This window comes from Eulemur rufifrons, chromosome 6 (assembly GCF_041146395.1).
Source record: "Eulemur rufifrons isolate Redbay chromosome 6, OSU_ERuf_1, whole genome shotgun sequence".
Classification (NCBI taxonomy): domain Eukaryota; kingdom Metazoa; phylum Chordata; class Mammalia; order Primates; family Lemuridae; genus Eulemur; species Eulemur rufifrons.
In genome coordinates, this window is record NC_090988.1 from 95,068,048 (window position 1) to 95,095,665 (window position 27,618).

General features: G+C 55.0%; 1 protein-coding gene across 4 annotated transcripts; it reads right to left on the reverse strand.

Moving 5' to 3' along the window:
- Positions 1 to 27,302, reverse strand: VWCE (von Willebrand factor C and EGF domains). Of its 4 annotated transcripts, none has more exons than XM_069471449.1 (20): positions 26,915 to 27,302; positions 24,281 to 24,375; positions 24,063 to 24,152; positions 23,600 to 23,728; positions 21,127 to 21,243; positions 19,376 to 19,492; positions 18,394 to 18,522; positions 16,562 to 17,004; positions 16,387 to 16,480; positions 15,010 to 15,092; positions 13,256 to 13,343; positions 11,578 to 11,663; positions 10,563 to 10,680; positions 9,984 to 10,069; positions 8,724 to 8,820; positions 7,598 to 7,680; positions 6,078 to 6,168; positions 5,913 to 5,995; positions 5,024 to 5,114; positions 1 to 1,035 (listed from the first exon to the last, which is right to left on the reverse strand). In XM_069471449.1, exons 1-20 carry the CDS (start codon positions 27,022 to 27,024, stop codon positions 392 to 394), a joined length of 2,874 nt encoding a protein of 957 aa, XP_069327550.1. In that variant the 5' UTR covers positions 27,025 to 27,302; the 3' UTR covers positions 1 to 391. The 4 variants fall into 4 exon arrangements, with proteins under 4 accessions (XP_069327550.1, XP_069327551.1, XP_069327549.1 ...); XM_069471450.1 differs by having other exon boundaries at positions 8 to 1,035; positions 8,724 to 8,816; positions 10,004 to 10,069; positions 26,915 to 27,268; XM_069471448.1 differs by having other exon boundaries at positions 8 to 1,035; positions 7,446 to 7,680; positions 10,004 to 10,069; positions 26,915 to 27,268.
- Between the last annotated feature and the right edge of the window lie 316 nt (positions 27,303 to 27,618).

Below are 27,618 nucleotides of genomic sequence, written 5' to 3' on the forward strand. Positions count from 1 at the left end.
TGGGGAAACCGAGACAAGCTTTAATCGGGAAACCTCAGAGGAGGACACGTGAGGATGGCGGCACAGTCCCGGTGGCATCCCGGCCCTATCTGACGCTCCTCCTCCGGGAGAGAGCTTGGCAGCCCTCACTTTCTCCAGCGACGAGCAGCGGGTGGTCCAGGGAGGACGCTGACAGTGGACAGCACCGTTTTGCTTAATTCTTATAGCACATTCCCAGTGCTGCTCGGGAACAAGGCTGCATCCAGCCTGGGGCCCGCCATCCCTGCAAGGAGCCCTGCGGGGGTGCACCCCTGCGCCACCTGCCAGGTTCACGCCCGGAGCGACCCTGCACGTGCCCTGCGCCACTGGCAGAGCTTCCTCTGTCCGGAGTCTCCCAGGAACAGTGACCTGCTTACGTGGTGGACTCTTGTCGCCGTGAGGTCCCCGCCGGCAGCTGCTGGGTGCCAGGGCGGGCAGTGGCTGCAGGGGCCTCGGAGAGGCTGGAGGTGGTAGGAGAGAGTGTGCGAGGCCTGAGGGGGGTGATGCGGGTCTCTGAGGGGGTGGGGTCCGTCGTGGAAAGTGTTGAAGCTTCGGTCAGGAGGGTGGCCGGCAGAGAAGGCCACCTGGACGCTGTCCGGGGCCCGGAGGCTGAGGAGGAGCGCTCCGGAGTCACAGGAGGTGGCTGAGGAGCCCCCAGAGAGGCTGGAGGTAGAGAGGAGGCTCCTGGAGGGGTCGAAGGCCGAGGAGAGAGTGGAGGGGACTGGACAGCCCTGGGCTGCCCTGGGAAAGTGCCCCGTGGCCCCAGAGCAGCTGAGGGCGAAGCCTGAGCCCCTGAGGGGCTTGTCGGTGAAGTCTGTGTGTTAGACAAGTTCGTTCTCAAGAGGAGCTGGAGCAGACGGAGCGCTGGCCTCGGGGGTGATGCCGGCGGGGGCCCCGGGCAGGAGCTGCAGTTGACAGGGGCCTCGGAGTCTCCACGGGGGCTCCGGGCAGCTTTGCTGAATTCCACGTCTCCGGGAGGGGAGAGCACTTGCCTTCCTTCCAGAGGAAACAGAGAATCTAGAGAGACGGGAAACGGGACGCACCACGGTTCGTCCCAGCGGCTGAGGTGGCTCTGGGGCCAGCGGGGCCGGGGACAGACACCCAGGCCCTGCCCTTGGAGGGGCCTCAGCACACCTGGTCAGGACCAGCCAGCTCCTGCCCTGGGGAGAGAAGACTGAAAAGGAACCGTGAACAAAGGGAGGCAGTTCACTGCGCGACCTTGCACAAGGCAATGTCACCTCCCTGGGCCTCCGTTTCCTTGTCTGTAAAATGGGCAGAAGAATAAGGACTGGTTCTCAGAGTCTCATGTGGGGGGGGGGGGGAAGAGGAGTGAGTCTGAATGACGGGGTACATGGAGAGTCTCAGCCTAAACCTCAACATGAACTACAGACTTTGGGTGTTAATGACATGTCACCATAGGCCTGCAAATTATAACAAATATGCCACCCTGGTGTGGGTCTGTGGCAGATGTGGCCTTGGGGTAGATGGGAACTCTCTGTACTTTCTACTCAATTTTGCTATGCACCTAAAACTGTTCTAAAAAATAAAGTCTATTTAAAGAAAATTTGTTTAAAGTCTCAGCGTAGAGCCTGGTAAGCGCTCGATACACAGGGGAAAAACAAACACAGATGCCCGTCGACTGACATGGGGGCTACGTCCCAACAAACCCATCCTAAGTCAAAAATGCGCTTACTACACCTAAACTACCAAACATCAGAGCTCAGCCTAGCCCACCTTAAACGCACTCAGAACACTCATGCTCACCTGCAGTTGGGCAAGATCATCTAACACAAAGCCTATGTTACAATAAAGTGTTGAATATCTCATGTACCACGCATCACTCGCCCGGGGGAAAAGATCAAAATTCAAAGTACGAACAGTTTCACATCATCAGAAGGTCAAAAAATCATTAAGTTGAACCATCACGTGAGTCAGGAACCATCTATAAGGGAAGGAGGAAGCTCAGCAAGAGGAAAATGAGAGTGAAGAAGCAAAAGGAGGAAGAGATTCGAAGGCGGATCCAGGAGGAGAGGGATGTTGTCAAGCACGTAAAAAATGAGAATGATCAGATTTGAAAAATCATTAAGAGGACGGTTGCACAGCTCTATGAACATGCTCAAAACCACTGAATCACACACTTTAAACGTGTGAATTGTAGAGTATATGAATCATATCAAGAAAATTGTTAGCTTTTAAAAATCAAAAGAGAATAATTTATATTCAGTAAAAAAGTTGTTTTTCCTTAAAGAGAGCTCTCGGTAGGAAGAGGCATGTGGCAAACATAGCCAGGGCAGTGTGCTCCGGGAGAAGGAGCTGGGCTCTGCAGGGTCACCTCTTTGGGCCTCAGTCTCCCCAGCTGGAGGCAGGCAAGCAGTGGGGAAGAGCACAGGATAAGGAATGGGAGAGAGCGGGGCTTGAGTCCAACACCACCCACTAGAACTTACCTTCTCTGAGCCGCCATTTCCCTATCTGCAAAATGGAGATAACGGGCAGCCACGCCCAGACGTGCTCACGGGCATGTAAATGCGGTAATACAGGTAGAGTGCTCAACACACGGCCTGGCGCGTTAGCCTGCAATTAGTCTCTAGAACGCTGGGGGAATAATATCTGTCAGCTTGCAGAGGCATTTGTGGTGGTTAAAACAAAGTAAAATCTATAAAGTACTAAACAGTTCGCAGCATAATGAATTTACACACGCAGTGGATGTTCCCAGCCCCAGCGTCCTAACAGTAAGTAGCTCAGCGCGCATATCTGAAGAGCTGCCCTAAAAACAGGATATACTCTTCAAAAGGGCAAAGGAGGCCGGGTGCAGTGGCTCAGTCGGTAACCCCAGCACTCTGGGAGGTCGAGGCGGGAGGATTGCTTGAGGCCAGGAGTTCAAGACCAGCTTGGGCAATATAGCAAGACCCCATCTCTACAGAAAATACAAAAATTAGCCAAGCATAGTGGCATACACCCTGTAGTCCCAGCTACTCAGGAGGCTGAGGTGGGAGGATCGCCTGAGCCCAGGAGTTCAAGGCTGTAATGAGCTATGAGGACGCCATTGCGCTCCAGCCTCGGTGACAGAGCAAGACCCTGCCTCTTCAAAAAAAAAAGGCAAAGGAGGAGTTAAACAGATATTTTATATTTTATACAAGAGGAAATCCAGGCCATAGATCTGTGACGAAAAAAATTCCCTGTCTTCCTAGAAGTTTAAAAACATAAAATAGACCCAGCAATCCCACTCTGGGTATTTACCCGAAAGACGTGAAATCAGTTTGTGGAAGAGATGTCTTCAGTCCCATGTGCACTGCAGCCCTATTCACGATGGCCAAGTTATAGAATCCACCTAGGTGTCCATCAGCACATGAATGGGTACAGAAAATGTCCTATATACCTGCACAACGGAACACTATGCAGCCTTTAAATGTATAACGTGTAAATGCATCGTGTTGGGAACTGTTTAGCATTTTACAGATTTATTTTGTTTTAACCACCACAAATGCCTCTGCGAGCTGACAGATCTTATTCCCCCAGCTTTCTAGAGACTAACTGCTGGCTCACGTTGTCATTTGTGACAGCGTGGATGGAATTAGAGAACACTATGCTAAGTGAAATAAACCAGGCAGACAAATCTTACTTATATGTAGAATCCAAAAGAGTTGAACCCATAGAAGCAGCGAGCACACGGTGGTTTCAGAGGCTGGGGGTGGGGGGGGGAAACGGGGAGACAATGGCCAAAGGGAAAAAAATCTCAGACAGGAGAAGTATTTTTTTTACTTCTATTGCACAGTGTGGTGAACAGAGTTAATAATAGAACAATTGTACATTTAAAATTGCTAAGAGAGTACATTGCAAATGTGCTCACCACAAAAATGTTAAGTATCCGAGGTGAGGGCTGTGTTAACTAGCTTCATTTCATTATTCCACGTCGTATTCATAAATCGTAACATCACTTTGTGCCCATAAAATTTATACAATTATAAATTGTCAACTTACAATAAAAAAGTTAAAAAAAAAATTAAATAAGCCACATTTAGGGTACTTTATAGATAGTTAATTTAAAAAATTAAAATTCTAAACATAGAGCTGTAGAATTGGCAGGAACAGGGAGCCAGCCATGGCTCTGCAGGTTCCCTCTTCCTTTAGGGCCCTGTCTGGCGTCCCGTCATGGGAGTTGTGGGAGTCACGAAACCACTCTGATGCCCCGGGGCCCGGGGACTCCACCTAGTAACCACACAGTCTGAACACAACTCACAAGATTTGAAAAATATAGTCTGACCAAAGACTTTTCCCAGTGGTTCTATTATGGATAGAAAAGAAGCCACCTAAACGCCATGTGAGCAGGCAGGAGGGAGGCAGACCAGCCCGGGAGGGCACTCGGGAGCTTTCGAAACGGCCGGCTGTGAGCCGCAGCAATACAGGGCGTCGGAACTAGGGGTATGGCAGGTCGTCGCATCCTGCTTATAACTCTGCAGAAAGATCCGCATGGACGTGCACGAACAATGGAGAAAGGCAGACAGATGAGGCAGTAATTTTCGGGAATGACCTTGAGCACATCCCTGCACCTCTCTGTGCCTCAGTTTCCTCACCTGGCAAAGGGCAATAAGAATGCCTGTCTCAAGGGCGGCTGGGAAGATGGGATGTAGACACATGAGGTGCCCAACACACAGTGAGTGCTCATGCACACCAGCAATGACTCTTCTGCAAGACACACGCAGTTCCTAAGTTGGAACTTAAACTAAAGAAGAAAGCAGGGGAATAGATTAAGGAAGGAGTACTGAGGAAGAAAAAGGAACAGTAAATGAACAAACAAATATGTCAGGCGGCACGTCCTGGTGTGGCATTATGAGCACTGGTCGAGTGTCAGCAAGCCCCGCCAAGGCTGTGCAACCTTGAGCAAGCCAATTCCCTCTCTGAGCCTGGGTTCCTCACATCCAGCCCTTTATAAGTTCTATGTTTCTGGGAAGAAGAGTGAAGCACAAGAGGATGGCGGTGAAAGTCCAGGACCCAGAGGCCCGCTTACCTGGGCAGGTGGAGCAGCAGTCCCCGGGGAGCAGGGAGGGGTCCGCGCAGGCCCGCTGGCAGGGGACGTTCTCACAGCTCACCTCTCCCAGCTGGGGAAGCAGAAGGACACCCGTGAGGAAGCCCTGAGCCTCTTGCCTGCCCAGGGCAGTGTCCTCAGGGGGCTCTCGCACCAGCAGTGGGACCCCCAGAAGACCCCGGGACAGAGGCTGCGGTGCCTGGTCCTCGCCTGGAGAACAGGCGAAGCAGCGACAGCGGGGCTGCCGTAAGGAAACCACTTCTCCATCGGACGCCCACAAACAGGCAGGAGACGGTCAGAACCAAGGGTGTCCTGGCAGTAATTAAAGGAAGAATGGCTCTTTCGAGTCCTTGCTTCCAAGGTGACAAAGAAAAGAAGGAACAGTGGTCACGTCCACAAGGGCCATGGTCAGCGCAGCCTATTCATTGCATGACTGCGCCTGACACGCGCCCAAGGACAAGGCTATTGCGACGTTCATCATTCAAAACACGGGGAGGACGCAGCTGTCAGGGACATTTCCGAAGCGAGTGTCTTCGACGCCTGCATCTTCCCCAGCTGCACGTGAAGCCACGTTGCTGCATGAGTCGTGCCATTCACACAGGGTCGTCAGGAACAGACCGAACACCCCCACCCCGATTTAGACCTGTGGGCACCGCCCGGACCTCCACCCGAGCCCATGTAAGGAGCTGAGTCCTTAAGGACTGAAGAAAAACTATAAGATAAAATGGAATTTTTTTTTTTTTTTAAAAGCAAAGAACAACAGGAAAAGGTGGACTCACATTGGCTAAGGGGCTCCGTGTTTCGCAAGTGGACAAAGGGCAAGAAGCAGCCCCCTGGCCGGGCAGCTCCTGGGCTCCCAGGCCCAGCTCACCTGGCACGTGCACCGGGTACAGGGCTCGTCGTCCAAGGTGAACACCTGGCCGTTCACCACCTTCCTCCCCTGGTAGTTGCAGTCTGCAGAGGCAGGGGAGACGGGGCCCATGAGGGCCACGGCCCACCCAGGAGCCCAGGACGTCGGGCAGCTGGTCCCACTCACCTCGGCACACAGGGCAGCACTCGCCGTCAGGGTGGAAAGGGTAGGTGCAGGCGATGGGGCAGTCCACAGGCGAACAGGCCACGGAGCCCAGCTGCAGGACACGGAAATGTACAAGGCCCTTTGTTCAGGGCAGTTGGTGGATGCTCAGGAAAGCACAGCTCGTGCAGCCAGTGAGCACCCATCAGAGCAAGCCACGTGTGGGAGAAGTCCACAGGGGGGCAGGCGGCAGGGACGGCACCTACTCAGGGTCCATTTTCCTGCTAGAATGCAAGGCCCACAAGGGCAAGAGCCGCCTTGTCCACAGAGTTCCTCTGTCAACAAGTGCCTGCTGGCTGGGTGCAGTGGCTCATGCCTACAGTCCCACCACTTTGAGAGGCTGAGGCAGGAAGATCACTTGAGGCCAGGAGTTTGAGACCAGCTGGGACAATATAGCAAGACCCCATCTCTACAAAAAATTAAAAAATTAGCCAGGCATCATGGTATGTGCCTACAGTCCCAGCTTAAAAAAAAAAAAAAAATTCAAATAAATTGAAAAAAAAAAAAAAAAACAAACAAACCTATACAAGTGCCTGTTGCATGAACTGCCCAGAAAGGTTAAGCACCAAAACCCAAGGAGAAAGAAAGACCCAGAGGCCAAAGCTCCCCACAGCACGTGGCTGTGAGCAAATGGGGCCAGTGCCATGGGTCACTCAGGGTAAACACCCCTGTGGATGTAAATGGCCACAAGGATGTTTACCCCGAGTTTCTCAATCTTCTGCAGACCACGTCACTTTTCACGCACACACCCAGCTGGGGCTCCCACCCATGCCCACGCCAGCAAGGCAGCTCCACTCAGCATTAACAGTCGGCGAGACAAGCAATAAGGATTTTTTTTCATCCTTCAAATACTAAATTATACTTCTATCTAACATGCTTTTTCAGACCGAGAGGCAGCGTGCCTGAGGGGTAGAGACGTACATCCCGGAGTCAGAGTACCAGGGCGCAGTTCTCGGAACCTTCACTAACCAGCTGCAGGGTCTTAAGCAAATGCCTTGTCTCTCCAGGCCTCAGTGTTCTCATGTAGAAGAAGGAGCTGACAGTGGCACCTACCCCGTGAAATTCTCAAGGGCATTCACGGAGTTCATGCGTACCAAGGCCTAGAACAGGGCCTGGCACAGAGCAAGAGCTGGGCGGTGTTAGCATATGGAAAAGATTCCACTACAGAGCCCCGTATAGGGTTTGCGCACCTCCTCGCTACCCTCGGCAGGAATCCTTGGGCCTCGTTTTACACTTCGAGAAGCCCCCAAGACTCTCCCTGATAACTCAGAAGCAGAGGACTTTTGCCAACTGGGCTTAAAAATATTTCTCTGGCCCAGTCTAAAGATTCACCCTGGGCAGGGCTGGAGGGAGCCGACTTTCGCCATGAACCTGAAGCGACCCTTCTCTTGAGAGAGCTCTGGATTTTTGCATCTGGGGTTCAGGAGCTGACGGCAGTCGCTGGGGACTTTCCAGAGACGGGGTCAGGTCTGGGTGGTCCATACCAGGCAGATGCAGCTCAGACACGGGTCCAACACAGACGGGAAGGTCTCGTTGTTGTAGAAGATTCTGCCTGTGTAGGTGCAGCCTGCCAGAGAGCACGTGGTGAGCTGCGCCAGCCAGCGGGGTGGCCAGTGACCCGGCTCCCCACTAGGGCAAAGGTCGGAGGCTTATCTGGAAGGCAAAGGTCAGGCCATGCGCCTCCACCTCCAAGGCAGTCACCCGGGGGTGAGGGAAGGGACAAAACACTCATCTGAATTGAACTGGGCACTGACTTTTGTCCCACTGGATTCAGCAAAGGGATCACAGTGTCTCAGCCTTCGGTGTTCTCACCCCAGAGTGGGGGAGGGTCCCCCTCTACCCCCTCACCAGGTGGCACAGGCAGGTACACGGTGTGTCGAGGCCTCACGGCCGCCCCCCAACATCCTCTCTGCCCCTCCCCCACGGCCACACCTCAACCCCCCTGTCCAGTTCCCCCACATCGCTCCCTCTCTGACTCCTGACGCCCCCAGAGGCCCGGCCTGAAAGACGCCACCTTGAAGATCTCATCACGTACTGGGAAATGTAAAAGCAGGTGGCGACACAGTGCAGGAAGATTGTGTAAGAAAAAATACACATCATACACATCAATAAGTATTACATATGTGTGCGCGCATGTGCATCGCAAGGAGACGAGAGGGGAATAACCACAAGATTAACAGTGGTAATGAGCCCTTTTAAATTGGTCCTTATTTATGCTGTCTGTATTTTCTGCAACAAAATGCTATTTCTGAAATCATGGAAAAGGTAAAAATTACCATGAAAAAATAAAAGTATCGCGTTTATCTCCCCTGGCTGTTCTCTGTCTCACAGGTACAGTTCCTACACGGCCCCACCTGGGCCGTAAACTCTGCGCCTTCACATCCGCCTCCAGCACCCAGACAGGACCTGCCTTGGGCAAGCTGCTTTGCCTCTCTGAGCCTCGGTTTCCCCGTCTGTAAATCAGGGCTGCCCCTCAGGGTTGCGGAGAGGACGACACGAGATGAAGCCCGTGCGGTGCTTAGCAGAGAGGAGCCTGGTGCAGGGCGAACCGGATGAGGGCAGCCCTGAGACGCCCCCCCCTGGGGCTGGGGGTGCTGGGCAGGGGGTTACCTGCCGAACAGTCTGGGCAGCACTGTCCAGGGATCCGGATCGGGTGAGGGCAGGAGTCCACACAGTCTGTCCTCTTGCAGCTCACCGAGCCATCTGCCTGAAGGAAGGAGGATCTTCACCAAGACCCCACCTGTGACAACAGTCCCTGCCTCCCCACCCCCAGAGAAAGGGCGACACTACAAACTGGCCAAGGCGTGCCCTAAGGGTGCCATGATGTGGCTGGGAGGTGACAAGTTCCCCCTAAACAGGATCAGCTGCTTGGGAAAGGTGATGCGAGCCTTCCAGAAAGGTTTCACATATTTAAGGAGAAGGAAAGTCAGAGCTTGTGGTCCCCTGGGCTTCCTGTCCACCCCCAGCGGCAGCCAAAGGCAGCACCCTTAGCCCATGCAAATTCTTCCCTCAGCTTTTCCCTGAAACCCTGGCTCACCCCAAACTTATGGAGTACAATAAAATCCTATTTTTATAGAAAATTATTCTCCTAAAACGTCTGTTTCAGAAGACCAAAGTGCCATACAAGGTTTCTTTCTTTTTTTTTTTTGAGACAGAATCTCGCTCTTTTGCCCAGGCTGGAGTGCAGTGGCATCATCATAGCTCACAGCAACCTCAAACTCCTGGGCTCAAGTGACCCTCCTGCCTCAGCCTCCCAAGTAGCTGGAACTATAGGCACACAGCACCACACCTGCCTAATTTTTTCTATTTTTAGTAGAGACGGGGTCTCGCTCTTGCTCAGGCTGGTTTCGAACTCCTGACCTCAAGCAATCCTCTCGCCTTGGCCTCCCAGAGTGCTAGGATTACAGGTGTGAGCCACTGAGCCCAGCCTTTTTTTTTTCTTTTTTTAAAGAAACTGAATATTGGCCCGGGCAATAATTCACCTTCATGAAGAAAGCATCGCAATTTCATAGAAACAGCCCTGGCACCTGGGTCCCAGGCAGCCCAGCCCCCCCGCCATCTGTGTGCCCCAGGAAAGCCTTCCGTGAGGACGCCTAATGCTAACTCCTCGTGCTGGCAGCTCCCTGCACAGACACAGTGTGTCACACACAGTTCATAAGGCAGATTGCCGAGCGCCATTGTCCTGAAACCTCTACCAAGAGCAGGAAAACTGGCCCCTGGCCCTTTCTGCAAGAGGGGAACGTGACAGCACGGGAGGGAGACCGAGGCAGCCTGCGGGGGCCCAGCCTCTGGAGGGCAGATGCTGGGTCTCCGCTGGCGGGCGGGCGGGCAGCGGGTAAAGCAGCTGAAGGCGAGCAGGTTGTCATTCACCTGGCAGATGCATAACTCACAGGGGTCACCGGGCGACCAGATCTGTCCAATCGGAAACTCAACCCCGTTGTCGTCGAGAGAGCAGCCTGGCCAGCGGACGGGGAGGGAGGCAGACAGTGGGCTCAAGTGCCCGCCAGACCTACAGCACCACCCCCAGGACAGACACCCGACACAGACACACAGACACACGGACACACGGACACACAACCTACACTCACACAGACACTCGTACAAATGTACACTTACACACACACATATATTACATAGACACAGCAGATACACTAATATGCACACTCACACAGGCATATTCACACAAACATACAGACATACACACACAAACACACTTGTACATACACTTACATTCACACTTATATGTATATTCACACAGATACAACAGACACACACACAGATACCACTCACGCAAACACACACATACTACACCAAACACAGACACACTCATACACAGACGTATGTATACACACTCGCACATACAGATACCACTAACACACATACTAACAGTCTCAGCAGGTGAAGTTCAACCTCCCTCCCCGGGGCATCCAAGCCCTGAGACGGCCTCACCTGTCGTGGGCGTGGGCTCCCGGCAGGTGAAGCAGCACTGTCCAGGCCCCAGCCACCATTCCTCTCGGGGACAGTCCAGCTCTGGACACGGCATGAAGGAACATTCCACCTCCCCATTCTGGAAGAGAGCCAAGGGCCACAGGCCAGTGAGGTAGCCCCCACCATAGGCCACAGAGGGCTAAAGAGGATGCTGGCAGGCTGCCATCACCCATGCCCTCAAGTAGAAGTGACAAAGAAGTCTCGAGGGAGTGGTGGTTGTGGGGACAGGCCAGTCCTTCATCGAGGACTAGGGTGTGAGGCTGGGGGAACATCCTGCGAATGTGCCAGGTCCTGCATGGTCACTAGTCCTTGCTGCGCACAGCAAAGAGAGTCTGTACAACCGGCTCATGCTAGGGCACAGGGCTGGGCTCCCAGGCACAGTCCCCCTCCAGAGCTCCCCGGAGGTCAGCCCGAGAGCACCCTGCACTTCCCTGCCCTGCCCGGGCCTCCTCCCCAGCTGCCTGTCCCGAGAGCACTCCCTCGGTAAGTCACCTGCACAGCCCCGCTGCTAGGGACCCAGCCAAGGCAGGACTCCTGCCCGCAGCCCCGTCTCCCGCCAGGATGGCCCGTCTCGGTCCTCCACCCTCTCCCACCTGGTGCCCTCTGCCAGGCACAGCACCCGGCTCCCTGCCATCCTCTGGGTCTCCACCTGGCATCTCACCCTCCAGGAGACCTCAGGATTCCCGGTTACCCGGCCATGGCCTGCCTCGGCTGTGGGCTTCTGGACTGAGGGCACGGGAGACCTCTTGTGCTTAGTTGGGTCCCCAGCACACAGTAGGTGCTCTATAAACAGCAGTGCTTAAGAATCAACTTCAAAGAGACTTGGGAAGGCCTGGGGAATCCCTGTAGTAGGTTTGCTGCCTCAGTTTCCCTTCTGCTGCCTGGCAGCTCATCTTGTCCTGGTCAAGCCATCCTGGATAAAGTCCTATGTCCTGCCCTCCTCCCCGTCACCCACCAGGACCCTGTGCCTCCCTACCTGGCAGACACAGGTGGTACACTCGTCACCACCCCCACTGAACACAGCCCCGTCCGCGTACCACCGGCCGTGGAAATAGCATCGCACTGCAGATGAGAAAGGGAGAGGCAGCTCAAGGTCTGTGGGCAGGGGCAGCTAAAGAACAAGGGGAATGAGTGGCCAGGGGGTCCTGGGGCGGCTGACACCCACCCACCACACTCCACAGCACACTCCAGGCCCAGGAACCCAGAGCGCTTCTTTGCCTCCAAACCCCGACGCAAAACAAGTCACTGTGCAAAAACCAGCAGAGAATGAGTCACATGCAAGATGAAGTCCTCAGCCGAAAGGCAGGGGAAGTCGCAAACAGCTAAAGAGTAAGAGGAAAAAAGAAATAAGAAGTGACAGCCCCCGACACCTAAGACAAAGGTCTGGGAATGATGCCCCCTTGGAGGTTTCGAGGATTTAGTGAGGGCCTCTAGTCTAAAGAGCCCCCCTGATGAAAACCAGCCTCAAATACTGCCCAGGCCCACCTGCCTTTAGCTGGACCACCTAGGTGCAAATCCTCACTACACAACTCACCAGGGAGTGACTTTGGGCAAGATACCGAAAGCTCCCTCAGCCTCGGTTTTCTCATCCAAGCTGCTGATGACAGTTCCTACTTCATAGGGACTACACTGACTATGCAAAAATAATTTAATTTAAAAAAAACATCATTGGCCGGGCGTGGTGGCTCACGCCTGTAATCCTAGCACTCTGGGAGGCCGAGGCGGGTGGATCGCTCAAGGTCAGGAGTTCAAGACCAGCCTGAGCGAGACCCCGTCTCTACTAAAAATAGAAAGACATTATATGGACAACTAAAAATCTATATAGAAAAAATTAGCCGGGCATAGTGGCGCATGCCTGTAGTCCCAGCTACTCGGGAGGCTGAGGCAGTAGGATCGCTTAAGCCGAGGAGTCTGAGGTTGCTGTGAGCTAAGCTGACGCCACGGCACTCACTCTAGCCTGGGCAACAAAGTGAGACTCTGTCTCAACAAAAAAAAAAAACAAACAAACAAACAAAAAAAAAAAAATCACACTTAAAAGTTAAGAAAAAATATTTTAAAAAGAACACCAGCTTTGAACTCAGGTAGACTGAAGTTCAAGTTCTGCTCCCTTACTAACTGGTTGTGTGTCTTCGGGCAGTGACTTGACTTCTCAGAGCCTCAGTTTTCTCATCTATAAAATGGGGCAATGAATTGTACTCCTCACAGTGTCAACACAAGGATTCAGTGAGATCAAGTGCTGGCAAGTGCCCACACAGCACGGGGCACAGAGCTGGCAGGGAATATCTGTGACAGTGTCAAGGCCATCCCAGGCAAGAGAACCATGCTAAAAAAACAAAGGAACAACTAAGGGGAGACCCCTCCTCATCTAGAGAGACAGAGTAATGCCAAGGGTGGACTCCGAAGGTACCTCCTGGGGCCGGGGGCAGGCCAGGCTGTGAGCAGTCTAGCGCACAGTAGGTGTGCACACAGTAGGTGTGCACATAGTAGTTGCTCGATACAAACAGACAATTTGAAATGCTTCACTTCGTCTGAGTTTCTAAAGCAGTAACCAACCTCCTTCCTCTCTCCTCCATTCTCCCCACCCAACACATACCCAGAAACATCCCTCCCTTACATACATGAAAAAAGCAAAATGCCCCAAGAGAGTCACTTACCTGGGACACAAGTACAGCAATCAGACTGTGGAGGGGTCTGACAGGGGCCGGGGGGACACTCGGGGGAAATGCAGGACACGTTTCCAGCCTGAGGAGGAGGGAAGAGATGGCACTGGGGCTGCAGGGGGTGGGACAGGACTGGTTCCCTATTTCACACCTCGCCTTTCCAACACAAAAGCTGCCTAGAGGAAGCCAGCCGAGACCTGCAAATGCTGCCTCGGTCACAGGGACCACGTTCCTGTGTTTATTCCGGTGTGGTTTGGAACATCCGCTTTGCCGAGACACATTGTTTCATGACAAAGGCCAGTGCAGAGGGCAGAGTCCACCCCGCTCCTTACACAGAGGTGCCGGGACGCTCTGCGAGGGTGCCGAGGGGTGCAGAACAGTTACCCCTGCACCTCCCTGTGCGTCTCAGTTTTGAACCAAGTGGCTCACGTTGGCTATTCAAAGAATTAAATTTCAAAATAAATTTGAATAATTTGGCTTTAAGATCAAAAAGCCTCCACTTTGGAGTCAGCCAGACCTGAGTTCCAGTGTCTATTTCTCCACTAACGAGGCTTTGGGCAAAGTACACCACGTCTCTGAGCCTCGGTCTCCCTGCGAGACGGACCGGAATCGGCGCCTCTCTCGGGGCTTGCCAGGAGTCACGTACAACGAGATCACGCACGAGAGCCCTGGGCCACTGTGCACTGGCCTGACACACAGAAAGAGCTCAAGAAATCGTGCAGTAGCTGATTATCACGCTGCAGCTTCCACCCTCCGTGCCAGAGCAGGAGCCACTTGTTTTTAGAGACAAGGTCTCACGCTGTCACCCAGGCTACAGTGCAGTGGCATCATCATAGCTCACAGCAACCTCAAACTCTGGTGCTCAAGCGATCCTCCTGCCTCAGCCTCCCGAGTAGCTGGGACTACAGGTGTGCACCACCACACCTGGCTAATTTTTCTATTTTTTGTAGAGATGGGGTCTTGTTATGTTGCCCAGGCTGGTCTTGAACTTCTGGACTCAAGCGATCCTCCCGCCTCAGCCTCCCAAAGTGCTGGAATTACAAGTGTGAGCCACTTTTAGATTGTCAGAGGGCAGCAGGGTGAGTTGGTAGACTTTGGGCTCATACAGACCTCAGATCAAACCCCAGCTCTGCCACCTCCCAGCCTCAATCTTTTCATCTATAGAATAGGGACAATAAAGCTGACCCTGAAGAGCTGCCAGGAGCCTCGGTGAGGACAGAGACAAAAAGCACCAACTCTGGGCCTGGCACACAGTGGGTGCTCAAAATCAAATACATTTGACAGCATCTGGTGGTGTCTGCACACAGTAGGTGCTTAAAAACTATTTTTGGAGGAGTGAATTTGCCTAAAGCAAAATACTCTTAACAAGGTGCGTTTGGTAAGGAGCTTTCTGCCTCCCAGACGTGAGACCTTTATTGTGCCGGCAAATATTTTGCCTGGAGAGAAAAACAGCCTCCCCGGTGGGAAGTTTCCAGCGAGCTTGGTCCCCCCTCCTTCCTCAACAGACGGACCCTGTTTGCCTGTTGGCTCTTTTCTGCCCGGCAGAAGCCTCCCTGACTCCACGACCTTCAGGTTTTACACTTCCCCCGCCCTTTTAAATTCTACAGGTTCTAACCAAAATCCACAACCTGAGAACTCTGCTTCCCACTCAACAAGCTCACCTTCAACATCCAGTCCTTCCCCCCTCCTCTGAAACCCCAAAGGTTAAGAAAACAGCCACGAGGCTTTGAGCATCCCGTGATGCCTACCAGGCAGACACAGACGGTGCAGTTCTCATTGGGAGGTGAAAACACGTCCCCTTCAGCTCGGACGACGCCACTGTGAAAACAGCCTTTGAAAGACAAACAGGAGGTGGTGGCATCAGACCTCTTCAAAGAAGAGGAAACTTGAGGTCTCACTACTTTTCCAGGCATAACGTAACTGGAACCTTCCCTCACTACCCTGGGTGCCCCAGGGGCGGCAGATTCAGGTACCCTAAGTGTGTGGTCCTAAGACCCCTGGGGAACTACCCAGGAGACATCTGCAAGGACCAGCCCCTGATGGCCCCAGGAGGGTCTATTCATGTCTGGCCCACAGCTGTCTACAGGACACAGCATTTTATTCCCAGAAGGCAGGAAAAGCAGCCTGGGTTCAAAACCTGGTCTGCCGGCTCAGTTTACCTGAGTGGCCTTGGACATGCCATTAACATCTCTGGGACACAGTTGTCTTCACTGCAAAACGGGAATACCACCATATACCCTGCAGGGGACTTGAAGGATCCGAAACCTCAGATGTAAAGTACCCAGTACTTTACATTCAGGGCTCAGTGCATAGTAGGGACATAGTAAAAGATCACAATTATCATTAAGAAAATCACTAAGTGCATTTCCATTTTAATCCTTTTTGTTTCCTCCACGCCTACTCAAGTCCATCCAGTCTAATCCTTAGGAAGACTTTTTAACTGCTGCTCAATGTCCAGCAACCTGGGCATCCTATCACTGAGCGCATCAGAGGAATGAAGATTCTCAGGCCTCTCCCCAGACCTGCTGGGTGGGACTCCGAGTTTCAATGGGAGCCCAGCGACTCTTGTGCAGGGCAAGTTTCCAGGAGGTCTGTGAAGGCCCTGTTAAGAATCTGGGTCCTATCCTCACCGCCACGAGAAGCAAATGCAAAGTTAGAAGCAGACGAGAGGGAATCAAAAGTGGGAGTTGGGACAGAATTTAGAAATGACAACTCCTCCATCTGTATGAGGGGCTTTGGGGCAGGGGAAGGGGACTGCAGAGTGGATCTGGAGAGGCTCGTTGAATGAACGAATGAAAGAACCAATGAACGAGGCTCAAAAAGGATGCCCAGAAGATAAAAGGCTCCCCTTGAAGGATATTACAGCATAGACAAGTGGTTCTCAAAGTGTGGCCCCTGGACCCGCTGCATCAGCAGCTCCTGGGAATTGTCAGAAATGCACATTCTCAGGCCCATCCCAGATCTGCTGAATCGGGAGCTCTGGGGGCAGGGCCCAGGGTCTGTGGTTTCGTAAGCCCTCCTGGGGATTCTAATGCACACTTAAGATGGTGCACAGCCTTCGGCTGCAGGAGGGCTGGGGGAAGGGAAGAGGCAGGACTGTGTCATTCCCTGGCACCCGCTCTCACCTGTGCAGGAGGGGCAGCACCCTCCATCTTTGGAGGGAATCGGGTGGGAACAAGCAGCTTCACACCTCAACTTTTCACAGGTCACCTCCCCGTCCTGAAAGCACAAGCAGAGTTACAGCCACCACAAGGCCCCAGACGCCAGACCAGGGCAACCTCAAGGGCCCCTGGCACCCACCTTGCACCAGCACTGGGAACACCCAGGCTCTGTCCAGTGGCTCCCTGATTCGTATATGGCGCCCAGGTGCCAGCAGGGAGAGGGCCATGTTGCCAGTCGTGGGGCCTCGGGGCCCCTGGGTGAGGAAGGGGTCCCCACGACCTCCCCCTGGAGGAGGGAGGGAGGCCTGAGGGTCCCCAGCAGGGAGGCAGTAGGCACTGGGGTGGCCATGGGACTGGAGAGCAGCCTCGTAGGGGTGGAAGGGGAGGATGCGGGTAGTGGTGGGGAGGGAGATGGCAGGCGGGTGGTCCTGACTCCAGCTGGGGGCCCTGGAGCCCCAGAAGGAGGGCTGTGTCCTGGGGACAGGGCAGGCCGGCCCGCCTCTGGAAGCAGCAGGAGCATCTTGTGGGGGTGCTGCCGGGGCTGCAGGATGGCGGATGGGGCCAGCACGGCTTTCGGGAACGCTGAAACGGAAGCACAGGATCTCTCGAGGGGGAAGGCAGGGGCAGGAGGAGGGATTCAGGGGGACCTGGACTTGGCACCACCACCGAAAGTCACTGAACTGGGCCAGTTTCTTCATCAGTATAATGGGTCTAACTGCTGGGGTGACAAGCCCAGGAGAATACGGATGGAAAAGCACCACAAGCAGGAGGAAGTTACACTTGGACATGCCGGAGGTCTGGCTGCTGCAGGCGCTGCACGATCGGATTCTCCTGCCTCCCGTTCCTCACCCGCCACGAGGGAGCTGCAGGTGTTCCAGGCGGACCGCTAACCCCTCAGGGACCCATCCTGGGTAACCTGTCCGCACTCCTACGTCCTGACAGGTCGGAGTGTGCCCCCTGCACCCACCCAGCTGTGGCTTTCCTGGAGGGGTCGCTGAGGCTTGGGATGGAGGAGCAGCCCAGGGGCCGCTGCAGCCCCAACACACACACTTAGGACAAGGAAAGGGCATCTTCCCTGCAGATGGACTCCCGCTGCCCAAAGGTCTGAAAGACGGAGAGAGAGAATCAGAAAAACTAAGAGGGCAGAGAAGGTGGCAAGTGAGGGATTCAGGATCCCAGCGAGAAAGGGAGACTGCAGACGCCGGGCCAGGAGAGGAAACGGACAGGCGAGCTCAACGGTCATCCCGGGAGATTTATAGGATGTGAAACTCTAGGCTGTGCACTAGAAGGAAAGAGGTCACTTTCTCGGCGCTGACAAGGAGAGACCCCATGGCACCCTGAGAAGTGAAAAGTGGAGGATTCTGGCAAGGCCCCCATTACATGCATGACATTATACATGTGTTCGGGGCACCATAAAAGCGCAGAAGGGTGGTCCCTGGGAGCCCCGTCACTCGGACTCCTCTGTCACATGTTCTATCGGTTTCTCTCCTTTTACCATTGGGGGAAAACAGAAGGGCTGGGGAAACAGTGAAAAAAAAAGGGAAGAAGAGAGGATGCAGAAGTGGAAAGAGAAGGCGAGGAAGAAAGTGGGATGCTGAAAATAAACAAGATGGGCCGGGCGAGGTGGCTCACGCCTGTAATCCTAGCACTGCGGGAGGCAGAGGCAGGAGGATTGCTTTGAGGTCAGGAGTTCGAGACCAGCCTGTGCAACATACCAAGACCGAATCTCTACAAAAAATAAGAAAAATTGAGGCTGAGGGCGGAGCATCGCTTCAGCCCAGGAGTTTGAGGTTGCTGTGAGCTCTGATGACTTCACTGTACTCTAGCCAAAGAGACAGAACGAAACTGTTGTCTCAAGAAAACATTGAAGATGAACCGAAAACAAGGTGTGACAAGAAAAGGGGGGCCAGGAGGGCGGGGCCTGGTGCTGGGGGCGGGGCCAGTCTCCAGGAGGGCCAGGCCGGTGCTCACCTTCACAGGACACGCGGTCAGCTCGGAGCCTGAAGCCAGGTCTACATGTGCACAGGAAGCTGCCCACGGTGTTATGGCAGGAATGGTGACAGACTCGCCTCTCCAGTGGCCTCCGACACTCGTTTACATCTGCAGGAGAGCGTCGCTGCAGACAGCTGCCTTGTCCAGACTAGGGAGCTCTTCTTCCTCCCATCCCTTAGCCCAAAAGCCTGGGGGAGTCCCCCTCCCAGGTTCTTATGGGGTCCATCCCTGCCCCAGGGTGCGGGATGTGCTCAGACAGCTGGAAGCAGGGCTGAAATCTAGTGCTAGTCTTCTTGCAAGGTTCGTACATATGGTGGGATTCAATGGGTACTCAGTGACTCATCCCGACACTATGAGCAATGATTAAGCACTAATGAGCAATGATTAAGCGCTACCTGGGAATCTCTTCACCAAACCTTCCACCCTCCCGTTTTCTTTCTGAAAAAGTCTCCACATTCCCTGAGCTGCTCAAGGTAGGCTTCAGGACAAATACCTAACTCCACTAGAACAAGGTCTTTTTTCAGGCCCACGGGACCCCACCTTCAACCCATGAGCCAAGCTCAAGCCAAACATGCCAATCCCTTTCTGGAAATTTCTGCTAATGGGCTGAAAACACAGGGGTCTCCTTCTAAACCAGAGGAACCAAGACATAACGTGCTTTATTTACCCAGGGGAGCAAAGGCAGCCAAGAAAATGGGTGAGCAGAGAGGAATCCTTGGGGTGTATCTGGGGGAGGAGCGGAAGAGAAACATAACAGGATGAAAGTGGCACGTGGCCAGGAAAAGTCCGAGCCGGGATCTCCCGTGGGGAGCCACGCCAGCCCGAGACGGGCAGGCTCCCAGCAAAGGCTCCAGAGGACCAGAAGGTCCAGTTGTTGGCCTTCCGGGTCCCTGGGCTTGCCCTGTCCATCTTCCTGAGCAGCAGCCTAAGTGTGCAGGCCGCAGGGTCCTCTGGGCCTTACCTACGCAGGAGTGCCGGTTGCCGTGGAGGTGGAAGCCGCTTCGACAGGAACACTTGTAGCTGCCGATGCTGTTTTTACATCTCTGCTGGCAGGGGGTCCCTAGGCATTCGTCAGTGTCTGGAAGGACAAAGTCCAGGGCGGGGGTCCATTGCCTCATGGAGCTCTGGAAATATGTGGTCCCCTCTTCCTCTCTCATCACGATCTCCTACCCTACTCAGGGTCCTGGGGGACCACCTTAACTCCCTCTCTTCCTCGCCACCTACATCCAGTCTACCAACTCCTAAAAACACCCTGGACCAGCTCGCTTCTCCGCACCCTCACTGCCACCCACTGGCCCAGGCCACTTTCGTCTCTAGTCTGGAGAGCAGCCAAGCCTCCTGCACATCTCTCTGTCTCTACCTGTTGCTCACAAGCCGTCCTCCACACAAAGGGGACTCCCAATCAGGCAACCCCCTGTTTAAAGCCGCTCGTGGCTCCCAAAGGCCACAGGCCTTATCCTAGGATAAAGCAGCAACGCTGCACCATAGCTCAGCACCATAGCTCACAAGGCCTCTGAACACAGCCCTCGGCTGCCTTCCCCATCTCCCTCCCTGCCCCTCACCTTCACTATGGCCTGAATTCTTGCCATCTTCCGAACACACCACGCTCTTTGGGCCTCTCCATTTGCCCACATTCTCCTGTCTGCCTGGTATGCCTTTTGCTCTTGTCTGGCTGGAAAACTCCTACTCATATCTCAAAACTCAGCTTTGATAGCACCTCCTGTATAAAAGCTTCCCCATGCTGTTGTTTGAAATTGTGAAAACTGGAAATAATCTCCATGTTCATCAATAAGAGAAGAGTCCGTAAACTATGGACTGCAGGGTCAGCAGTGAAAAGGAACAAGGCAGGTCTGTTTATCCTGATGTGGAAAGATCTTCAATACCAATTGTTGAGGAGGTAAAAAACAAGCAGAGGAATGACTGGGTTCAAATCTTAGCCCTAACAAGATCTTGGTCAAGTCATTTAATTTCCTTAAGCCTCAGTGTTCTTATCACTATGACTTTTAAAACTTTTTTTACACTTTATGAAAATTTCGAACACACAGAAAATAATAGCACAGCGTCAAAGGGGACCTTTTATCTGATCTGCTTTGTTTAAATGAGAATGTTTCCTCATATAACTTGTGTAAATGAGAATCATTTTAAAAGAACAAGTGATTATTATAAAAGATCTCTCCTGCTCACCTAGGAAAAAAGGTTCCTTCTCTTCCCCAGGTTCCCACAGCGCTTATCACTCCCACCCACCTTGCCCTTCCCCTCCCCACCAGCTGGCTCCAGACCCTGGGCCAGCACCGGCAGGTGGAACCAATGAATGAGAGACTGAATGACCCCAGTCCAGTGTGCCCCCCCCCCAGCTCCTCCGTTCTCGCTCACAGCCCTCCGGCCCCCTCCCCCCTCATCCCGGTGGCCTCCTTCCCCAGGCTAGCGGGCCCCACCCCTCCCAGGGGCCTGTCCTCCCTCCCCATCCCTCTGGGCTGCAATGGCAGCAGCAGGTTCTAACAGTCAGACGTGCTAGGGATTCAAACTCTGACTCCACCTCTTACTAACAGAATGGCCTTGGGCAAGCCTCAGTCTTCTTATGCAAATGAAGATGATAACAGAAGATCTCGGGGAAAGTGATATGCGGACAGCACACTGTGCTGGGCCCAGCAGGGCCCAACTTGGCATTACTGTCACCCTTCCAGAGCGGCCATCCCTTCCCTGCAGGCTCACCTTGGCAGCTGTGGCGATCGGCAGATAGCTGCATACCTGGCCCGCACTCACACACGAACCCGCCTTCCGTGTTCACGCAGTGGCCCTCGCAAGAGGAGCTTAAACATTCATCAATGTCTGGGAAGAGAAACACCTTTGCACGATCCACTCTGAGCATTGCTGTGACTCGGGGAACAAACTGACCCCACGAGGACCCTGTGCCCACACTGAGCCTGCCCTCAGCAGCCTGGAACCTCCACCTGCACCCCAGGAAGACAAGCAGGCACCAGGAAAGCCACTGGCTAGGAGGGAACCCCAAGAAAGAAGAGGGAGCAGGCCGCCCTTTGACTCATGCAGATCAGCTGAAGAGAGCAGAGAGCTGAGACAGGACTGTTTCCAGCGCCCCCACCCGCAGGGCAACCCCACAGGGCCCCTAACATGGCAGAGAGCAGTAGACGGGAAGGCGGATCAAATTATCAACAGCGTCATTGCCTTGAATGTTCACTGAGCACCAACTGTGTGCAGCAGACCTGGAGAGGGACTGTTAAGGACACACATGTGGCAAAGACACAGCTCTGACTCTCCAGATGTTTACGGTCTGATAACATAGGAGCCAAAACACACGCCCAGCGGGCCCGTGCGGGCCAGTGATAGATGCCTCACCCAGGAACCACTGGCCACAGCAGGTGCCCTGGAGGCGTCATGGGCTGGGAGGACCAGGGCATTAGGAGGAGGGCCCCCCCCCCAGTGGAGAAAGAACTTAAGAGGCTTCCGGGCAGCAGCTGGGCTCTATGGGGGCTGCACGGAGGCCCAGGCTGCCTGAAGCGTGGGTTACCATCCAGAGAAGTGGCCTAAGATAAGACCAGGCTGTGGAGCACAGAGGAGTTCCCTGAGGCCTCTGCCCACGGTGGGGTGACCAGATCCAGGCAGTGCTTAGGCAGGTGGGCTTGGTGAGATGCTCTGGCTTCAGGGGTGCGGGCGCCAGGAGCTAGAACCCCCAAGTCCTGCTGCATGGCGCCTCTTCCCCACCAAAGAGCCAGGGCAGCTCCTGAGGCCCCACAGGATCGGCCAGCCTGCTCCAGTCTGCACCACGTCCCTCACCGCCTGGCCCCCAAGCCCACTGGACACTTCCACTCCCCTTACCCCCTACTCAGCCTTCTCCCTGGTATCTACTTGCTCTTCTCATGGGCAGGCCCTTCAAGACCATGCCCACCACCTCTAAGAAGCCCACCCTGACTAACCCCATCCCACTGGGATCCCTCATGGCTACGGCCAGGGCCACTCTGTCCTGCACCCTGTGCTCTGACATTGTTCTCTGGTTTTCCCTTGGTCCAGTTTGCCCCGACAATGAGAAGTGTGTGCGGAAGCACCCCATGAGGAAAGACGAAAGGCACTCCGGGGCAGGATCATTGCTCAATTGCTTCTTCTTTCTGGAGGAGATGGAGCAATGAGCTCTAAGACTCCTTTAGGGAGACCCTCTGACCCAATACTTCTCCTTCTGGGAAATAACCAGAGTAGCAGACGAGAAGCCTCTTTACTGCAGCATTATATAGTAGTGAAACATGGCAGACTGCCTAAAGGAGGGGTAGCAGGCTAGTATCGCAATTACAGCAGCCAAGTACACAGCTGTTAAAAACTGTGTTGCAAGGAGTAGTGATTCAACATAAAGCTAAATGGGAAAAATAATAAATAAAAACTACAGATAAGTTACAATCGCAATTTTATAAAACATATATACGCATATACACACATAAGCACTCACAAAAAAGAACAGAAAAAATAACTTCATTTTAGTAACAAATGTCTCCAGGTAGGGACTTCCAGGAAATGTTTATTTTCACCTTTCTTCTCTTATTCCAAATGTTCTAAAATGAAATTATCTCTTACTTTTCTTTTCACGGGGACAAACATTATTTTTACAACGTTAAAACTCCAAAAGGCTTTTGCTGCTCTGGCAAGACCAGCAAGAAACTAGTCACAGTGGCCGCCTCTGGGGAAGGTAACAGACTTTGCCAGTAGGAACTTATTTTAATCACAGATCATACTTTTACAAAATAATTAGTGAGTTTAGCTTTCCCAAGGAGCCTTCCCTTGCCAACCCCCCAACCCCAGACTCCAGCTTCGTGCCTCTCTGCAGGCCTCCCCACCTTGCACGTCCCAGTTAAGGTCCCCAATACGTTGGGCTGTCCCGTTCCTTGTCTCCTTTCCACATATAGGGAAGCTCCATAACAAACAACAGGGACCAACTGTGGCTCCAGTAACCCCAGGCCCTAGCTCCGTTCCTGCCCATAGAGGTGCTCAAAAAATATTTGGGAAGTACCAGAAGTGACACATTTCTTTCGTTTGCACGCCTCCCTGCCCACTCCCAAATGTCAGAGCTTGCCCTGGCTTAGCCTGGCTCTTGCGACTCTCTGGAGACACCCTGGCAGGCCAGGGAAGAAACACAATTCCCGCCCTTCCCCTCCCCTTCCCCCACGGCTCCCAGGCCTCTCACCTGTACATCGGATGCCAACAGCTGTCTCTGTCATCGAGAAGCCCACGGGGCACACCCGGGCCACCTCCTGACAGCCGCCATGGTTACACGTAAGGTCACAGCCGTACTCCCCACAGGGTCCATGGGCCTCTACAACAGGCATCGCCCCGGTGAGCACGCACCACGCGGCAGGGCAGCCCAGCCACCCCCGCCTCGCCAGGCTCATTTCTGTTGGGAGGGTGGCTCCGCAGGCAAACAGGGCTGGGTTTAAATCCAGCTCTGCCACTTACTACCTGTGAGACCCTGGGCAAGACAGTAATTTCTGTGTCTCAGTTTCCTCCTCTGTAAGATGGGAATGAAATGTCTACCTAACAGGGCTCTTTGTAGATGATATTCTAGAACGCAGCTCAAGTGCCTGGTGTCCGGCATATAACCTCAGTGTTACTTCAGTCCTTCCCATCAGCCACTGCCCATCCCCAGTTACCTGGGCAGGTGGCCCCTTGTTCTCCATCCTGGCAGGAGCAGACATTGGGAGCGATGCAAACGCCACCCCCGCATCCAAAGGAGCAGAGGGCTGAGGGGAGAAATGCAGGTGAGGGACCAGGCACTGGGGCCCCCAATCTGCCCCTCAGACCAGGGACTGAGTGCTGGCAATGCACACTGCTGGTGGAGAAGGCTCGGGGCACAGGGACAAGCACTTACGCAGGGTGCAGTGCCCGCTGCCCATGGAGGGCGCCCAGCCAGGGCAGCAGCCACTCCCGAACCCAGAGAGGCAGACGTGGGGGCCCAACCGGCGCCTGCAAGAGAGAAGAAAGCACTTTCCACGTTCTGTGTCAGGGGAGGGATTGGCCAACAGGAAAACTTCCCAGCCAGTCTGTAAGTCAACCAGCAAACAGTTCTCAAGAACCCCTGGAGGGGCAATAGGAAGTTTCCAAAGAAAAAGGACCCAGATAGTCTCCCCTGGAGGGAGGACGAAGACACAAGTGTGAGAGCAGATACCTGCCACATGGATACAGAGCAAAGAGTGGCCAGGAAGAGGGGACTCAAAGCTGAGGGAAGGCTCTGGGATGAGTGAAGAGCCCAGGGATGGCTGCCTCAGGACCTTTGCACTTGTAGTTCCCTCTATCAGGAAGTTTCTTCCTCAGACACACACTCAGCTCACTCTCTCCCTTCCCCCAATCTCTGCCCATGGCACCCTCTCAGAGAGGCCTTTCTTGTCTGCCCTTTCCTCGCTTTTATTTTTCTCCATAACACTTCCTGGGACATTATTCATTAATTTGTTGATTTGTTCATTGTCTGTCTTCCCTACAGCTCCCTGAGGACGAGGGCTTCTTATCTGTTCCCCCCAGCACCCAGAGCACTGTCTGACACATAGTAAGTGCTCAATAAATGGCTGCTGGGAAACCAGCTGAGAAGGGAGGCCAGAGGGCCCCCACAGGCACTGGCACAGGTGACAGCTCTGCGGTGAGCGTGGGAGCACCAGCGAGCTGCCCAGACTGGAGAGGGCAAGAGAGTCTGCTCAACCAGGAACATGGGAAATCCGGAGTCCAGAAAGGGCAGAAAGCCGGGCACAGCGAACCATGTGCCGGACACTGGGCGGGGCGTGGCCACATAGCCATGAGCAAGTTACCATCCCCACCTCTCAGGGACGCTGGGCAGACCAGGGACCAGGTGACAACAACATAGCATGACGAGCGCCACATCAGGATGGGCTATGGAGCCCTGGGGAGGGGGGGGCGGTTCCTGGGAGGGCAGCGCCTCGGCTGAAGCAGAACAGGAGACTAGGAGCAGCCAGCAAAAAACGAGGAAGGGAGAGGGTGGTCCAGGTGGGAGAGCAGCACAATCACAGGCCTGTGGGAGGACAGAGATGACAACCACAGCCAGTTCCAGTAATGAGCTGGACAGAGGGTGATGAAGTCCCGCCTGGTTTGAATTGGGAATCCCAGTGCAACAGAACAGGGACAAGAAAACCCTCCCAGCTGTGCTCTCTATCCCTGCTCAGAGGCTGATGGGAATATCATTCTGCCAGTCCCGCCCTTCACAGACCACCAGGCAATGGGGACGTGGGGTAAGACAGATTCATCCTGTTCCTGCGGAGAATAATCCATGTCAAATATGACAAGTATTCTGGAAAGGGAAGCTCAGGACACCATGGCACTTTTAGAAAAGTCTACTGACATCTGTTCCTGGGGACTTGGGACCTTTTTTCCCTCTGTGAAGTCATCACAGAAGAAGAGGAGGCACTCCTGGAGGAGGCCGGAGTTGGGGGGGGGGGCGGTTGGCAGTGAAGTCTCATCGCCCCCTTGCTGGAGCGATTATGGCAGCAGCCTCGGAGGCAGGAGCCGGCAGCTCCCGATCCTCAGACCTCTCAGACCGGCCTAATGAGCTGAGCCTTGGGAGGCTCGGAAAGGGACAGGCAGTGCCACCAAAGCGCCAGATGTAAGGATGCCCGGGAGGCTGGTGCAGTAGAACCCTCAGGTGGGCAGGAGCCGAGCACCCGCCAGAGAGCCCCAAGGAGCCTCCTAGGACCGGTGGTCACCGGGAGACAGGTGGCAGGAGGCTGTGAAAGGCCGCGGAGCCGGCAGGATCTGAGCAGGAACTGGTGTTGGCTGCGGAACACACGTGCGAGCAGCGAGACTGGCTGGGCCGCCCCCGCTGCGCGCCCCCCTGAGGACGTGGCCACGGGCCAGGCCGCCCGCTGACACCGTGTTCCTCCGCTCCGAGCGTCACGCACACAAGCGCAGGGCCCCGCGGCTGCCGGGCCTCGGCCCGGGGACAAACACGTGCGCAGGGCGGCATCCAGCGTTAAAGACAGCGAGGGGGCACACCCCCATTCCCCCACCCGCGCGCACGCACGGACAGAAACCGAAACATAACCCAGAGAGACCCGGTCGGTTCCAAGGTCCACGATATGCGTAAAGCCAGGACACAGGGAAAGCCCCCAGCCCCAGAGCGGCCAGCGCAGTGGGGAAGGCCAGGCGCTTGCACGTTTGGGAGCGAAAGCCAGCCAGTCCCAAGACCAGGTGGCATGTCCCGGTCTCCCCTCGCCAGGGGTCCGCGCTCCAGGGCACCCTCGGGCTCACCCAGTGCCTGGCTCTCCATCTCCCCAGGTCCCAGCCAGGACAGTCCCAGTCAGGGGCGCACGACTGGCACCCGCCCAGAGGCACAAGTTGCTGTCTCTTTGTCCGGACCCCCCGGCTGCGCCCGCGCGGACAGCGCCCCAGAGCGAACCCCGACCCGCGGCTGCCGGCGGCTCCGGGGCGCCCCTAGGCGCCTCCAAGCTCCATGCCGGTAGCACCCCCCCGGCGGCGCCGGGAAGGGGCGCGGGGCGCTTACCTCTCCGCCGCGAAGTGCCCGGGCGGCTTCCTCCCGGTGTAGCTTCGGGCCGGGGCCCCGAGCAGCAGGAGCGCGAGGCAGGCGGCCCGGAGGAGCAGTCCGGCCCACATGACCGGCGGCGGCGGGTCCCCCGGGCTGAGCTCGGCTCCGGCGCCGCGCGCGCGGGGGAGGGGGCTGCCGGCCCTCGCCCCTCCTCCTGGCGCCGCGGGGAGCGAACCAGCGATCCCCGAGCTGGCACGCGGAGCTGAGCGGGGGGCTGGGGACGCAGAGAGGAGGGGCCGGGACCGCGAGGGGACGCGGCAGCCGGCTGGGGGTGGTCTCCAGCACCTCGAAGCGAAACACACAAAAGGTAGCGCCGCCCGCCCGCCAGTGCCTCTCCGGGAGGCGCGGAGCCCGGGGCGGGGGCAAAGATCAGGGACCCCTGGGGGCGGGGTTTCGCCCTCGGCCCACACCCCCTGCCCGGGTTTGGGAGTCGGCTTCCTGCGAAGGGCTGAGGGCGTCAGACTGAGGCCCTGAGAGGAAAGAGACTTCGGGAACAGCTAGCGCCAGAGGCTGCGCTCCCAGGGCATTGCCCGCCTCGGTGGAACCCGAGACGCCTGTGTTATCAGAAGGTGAGAATCGTGGAAATCCGAATCCAGGACGCTGGGTCGCTGAGCCGCTGGGCGGTTCTAGGCCTGCCCCGGCCTGCAGGTCTACACCCTAAC

Bases quoted from the DNA above. Each gene is read 5' to 3' on its own strand.
- VWCE (XM_069471448.1), bottom strand. From the start codon at position 27,024: ATGTGGGCCGGACTGCTCCTCCGGGCCGCCTGCCTCGCGCTCCTGCTG. The intron at 21,244-23,599 runs GTGAGAGGCCTG...TTCTCTTCCCAG, and splicing joins TGTTGGCATCCGATGTACAG to ACATTGATGAATGTTTAAGC. The intron at 16,481-16,561 runs GTGGGTGCCAGG...TTGTGCTTTCAG, and splicing joins GTTCCCAGTGCTGGTGCAAG to GACGGGGAGGTGACCTGTGA.